Source organism: Amphibalanus amphitrite, unplaced genomic scaffold (assembly GCF_019059575.1).
Source record: "Amphibalanus amphitrite isolate SeventyFive unplaced genomic scaffold, NRLGWU_Aamphi_draft 000383F_arrow, whole genome shotgun sequence".
NCBI lineage: Eukaryota > Metazoa > Arthropoda > Thecostraca > Balanomorpha > Balanidae > Amphibalanus > Amphibalanus amphitrite.
In genome coordinates this window covers 472,425-476,396 of record NW_024881877.1, presented here as the reverse complement: position 1 = coordinate 476,396, position 3,972 = coordinate 472,425, and the positions used below count along the sequence as shown (strand labels likewise).

Below are 3,972 nucleotides of genomic sequence, written 5' to 3'. Positions count from 1 at the left end.
CAGTTTTTTGAAAAAAATTTAGGCCAAAATCCAAAATTTTCAAAAAACCGAGATAGCCATTTGATAGACAAAGTAAAATTACGTATAACCTTTTTTGTTACGTCTTGATTCCTTTAAAAATGAAGATGTTGGCGGCGTTTGAACTTTTGCCGTTTTTGAGGCGAAAATGGCGAACATGACGTCACTAAAACGTCAATTTCTCAAAAAATTTCCGGCGAATTTCGCTCAAATTTTAAGGGAACGTGTCAAATTGATGTACGAAAAGGTACTGAAAGTTTGGCGGCGCTGCGCGCCGCCGTTTTTGAGATATCGCAAAAATTCGCGAGGGGGGGTAAAATTTACCCCCCCCCCAGCCCCGCGCGGGAAATTGATGACGTCAAATTTTTGAACTCAATGTTTAGCAACTCTAGACCACGTAGCGCAAAACGGAGACCACCATTAAACTCCCCGTGACGAGCTGCATCGAATCGATACCCATTTTATGCAAAAATATCAACTTTGAAATTTGACCTAATTTGACCTGACCTTGACCTGACATTTTTTTTATAAATTTAGTCCGAACCTTTTGATAGGAAGGATTGACAAGGACAGAGCCACCGCTAAGCGAAGCTTGTTGCGGTGACCCTGCCCTCTACCCTCCGATCGCGCAATTCCAGTTCTATGGCAGAATTTAGAGTCCAAAGTTTAACGTGCGCACATAGCCGCGCACGGCCGGTCCCCCCACTGACTTCGCCTGGCTACGGCCTGCCACCAACCGCAACCATACCTGTCAGGAGGCCCATAAATGTCAAGCGCCCGTCGCGCTTCGAACCCGGACTGTTATAACGGGGAACGCGTGCTCTCACCACGCGGAGTCCAACGCTCTACCAACTGAGCTACGGGACATTGACCTGACTTTTACCAAAACATAATCTCAACTGACCCCAAGGGCTGCCTGTCCCACATAATTGCATTTGGCATATAAAATGGACCATAAAACATGCATCACATGATATTTTTAATTTGTGGCCCTCAGGCTCAGTGACCTGACCTCTGTAACCTGATCTGGTATCAGTGACCTCAAATAGCAAAATATGTGTTTGACGAACATTTCTCTATCGATGATTTTCAATGAAATGCATTTTCCTCGATTTTACAACGCATTTCTTGAAATGCCTGTAAACGGTGAAAATTCGACCTTTGACCTGACCTGTGACGTCATCGGTTTGACCGAGGTCAATGAAATTGGGTCTCAAGGTAGTTCCCCGTTGGGGCTATCCAACGCCGTTTGCCGCTTGTCGCTATGTTGCGTGGTTCTCGAGATCTTAGGGGGGAGGTGGGCCAAAATGCCCCCCCCCCCCATCAGACCGCGTTGCTCGGCAGACCCCATCAGGGCGCGGGTTAAGCCACTTGACCTGACTTTAGAGGTCACCAGTTGACCTGAGACCTTGAAATCGGGTAGCGATCACTGCGTTTCGTAACGCTGCACACGCTCCTTTTTCTGCAAGGCTCTAGCTACATCAGGGGTGAAACTGCGAGGAAGGGGGTCTTCCCCCCTCTCGGGTACATACGTAGAAAAGCAATACATCGTGCGAGGGTTAACAGTGTCGTAGATAAACAGAGCCAGTGCCTGTGGCTGCACAGATTAGGTACGCGTCTGGTCCGCTCAAGGTTGCAGAAAACGTCCCACGTAGCATAATTTTCAGGTTTCCTGAAAACGTTTGAGCTTGTCAGATCGGTAGGTATATGGCTGACGAAGCAGAGGCCCACTTGTCTGCCTCGTTCAGAACTGCGTTATTCGCCAGTGACAGGGCAGATTCGGATGACAGGTCACACCTGTAGCTACGGCGTGGTTCCGTATAAAAGTCGAGCTGCACCCGGAGCAGGTACCACAACGGCCACTGTTCTTCGCCATGGTCCTGCTACGACTGACCGTCTGCTGCCTGCTACTGGGCGCGGCCCTGGCAAAGCCGCAAACCAAGGCGGCAGAGCCGGTCCCGCTCTCGGACAAAGAGCCGAGAGCCACCTACGTGCTGCAGCCCGGCCAGTACTTCTTCACATCGCCCAACTATCCCAACAACTATGGTAACGACTTCCGGAGGAGGTGGGTGATCCGGGGCTCTGACGGCCAGGATGTCACCGTCCAGTGTGACCCTGTCGACATTGAGTTCCACTCCTCGTGTAGGTACGACTTCTTGAGGGTCAACGGCGTGAAGTACTGCGGCACCAGCCCGGTGCCTGCCACCAGTGCCGCCGAGTTCAGGGTGGTCTTCAAGACCGACTCTAGCGTGACGGCGTCCGGGTTCTACTGTCTGGTGACGGTGCCGGAGCCAGGCAGCACCAGCGGCACCACGGCGGGCACCACGGCGGGCACCACGTCCGGCACCACCCAGGCACCTGGCGACAGCTGCTGCGGCGTCGCCAACAGGGTCACCCGCATCGTTGGTGGCGAGGCGACCGAAGTAAACGAGTACCCGTGGCAGGTGGGACTGGTCAACACCGGCAACAACCGTCCCTGGTGCGGTGGCACCGTCATCAACAACCAGTGGGTGATGACGGCCGCCCACTGCACTGCCGGCGAGTCGGCCGGCAACCTCCAGGTTCTGCTGCGCAAGCACAACATCGGTTCCGACTCCAACCAGATCCGGATGAGCGTTTCTCAGATCGTCGACCACCCGTCCTACAACTCCCGCACCCTGTCGCACGACTTCTCGCTTCTGAAGCTCTCGCAAACCATTGACTTCAGCTCTCTCAGCAACCAAGTGGCACCGGCGTGTCTGCCGTCCGGTGGCGACTTCGTCGACGTTGATGCCATCGTCAGCGGCTGGGGCACCCTGTCCTCCGGTGGCTCGCGACCCAGCGTGCTGCAAGACGTCACCGTGCAGACCATGTCCAATGCCGAGTGTACCTCGGACCTCGGCCAGGGCCAGATCGACTCCAGCATGATCTGCGCCGACGTGGACGCCGGCGGCAAGGACTCCTGCCAGGGCGACAGCGGCGGCCCGCTGGTGACCGACGTCAGCGGACGCTACACGCTCATCGGCGTGGTCTCGTGGGGCTACGGCTGCGCCGATCAGGGCTCTCCGGGCGTCTACTCTCGCATCACCGCCGTCTCCAGCTGGATATCCCAGACCACGGCCGGCGCCAGTCTCTGCTGAGCTTCAACCACGGCCGGTGCCAGTCCCTGCTGAGTCCTGACCACGGCCGGCGCCAGTCTCTGCTGAGTCCTGACCACGGCCGGCGCCAGTCTCTGCTGAGTCCTGACCACGGCCGGCTGCTGAGTCCTGACCACGGCCGGCGCCAGTCTCTGCTGAGTCCTGACCACGGCCCAGGCCAGTCTCTGCGGAGCCTTTGCCAGAGAGTCACATAGCCTGCTAGCCAGGCGATGATGGGATCTCTAGCCTGATGACTAAAAACAACGGGTTACATCTTTGCCTCTTTCTTTCCTATCTTTTTTTTTTACGTCAGACAGTGTGTATTTGAAGATTGATGAAGTCTAATGACACCTGAGTAGGATATTTTCTTCCAGCGTTCAGGCCATTTACATCTTTCAGCAAACCTTGTTGAAGTATATATGGAAAATCGTGTTTCTGTACTATTTGGTCTCTAATACAAATTGTATACTTACCTCGATGTTTGTCTAAATAACGCAGTTCGGAGGACGCTACAAATCGCGAAGCTTATAAACTGTAAGCGTAGGTAGATACAGATAGATCTCTAGTGAAATTTAGTGGGTGTGGCTGAAGCCGAAGCCCCGGAGGGACCTCAAAGCGACACCTACATGATGGGAAAGAAATAGCTCACACAGAAATCATTAGGTATATACGAATAATGGCTAAAAATGCATCTTGCTTTATTCTTCCTCACGCTTCCTTTTTTGGATACCTACAAAATAAGATATCTAGTTTCAGGAATCAGGAGCGTAGAACATTTTTTGTTGTTGTTAATGTGACGAATGTGTCCTGTGCATGTTGTGACTGTGTGTTATCCTTC

General features: G+C 53.1%; 1 protein-coding gene across 2 annotated transcripts; it reads left to right on the top strand.

Annotated features, from left to right (window-relative positions):
* The first annotated feature begins 1,853 nt into the window (after nt 1-1,853).
* LOC122390128 (trypsin-1-like) lies at nt 1,854-3,413 on the top strand. 2 transcript variants are annotated; one of them, XM_043382799.1, is made up of 2 exons: nt 1,854-3,142; nt 3,266-3,413. In XM_043382799.1, the coding sequence occupies exon 1, from the start codon at nt 1,893-1,895 to the stop codon at nt 3,135-3,137; it is 1,245 nt and encodes a 414-aa protein (XP_043238734.1). In that variant the 5' UTR covers nt 1,854-1,892; the 3' UTR covers nt 3,138-3,142; nt 3,266-3,413. The 2 variants fall into 2 exon arrangements, with proteins under 2 accessions (XP_043238734.1, XP_043238735.1); XM_043382800.1 differs by lacking the exon at nt 3,266-3,413 and adding an exon at nt 3,209-3,223.
* The last annotated feature ends 559 nt before the right edge of the window (nt 3,414-3,972 follow it).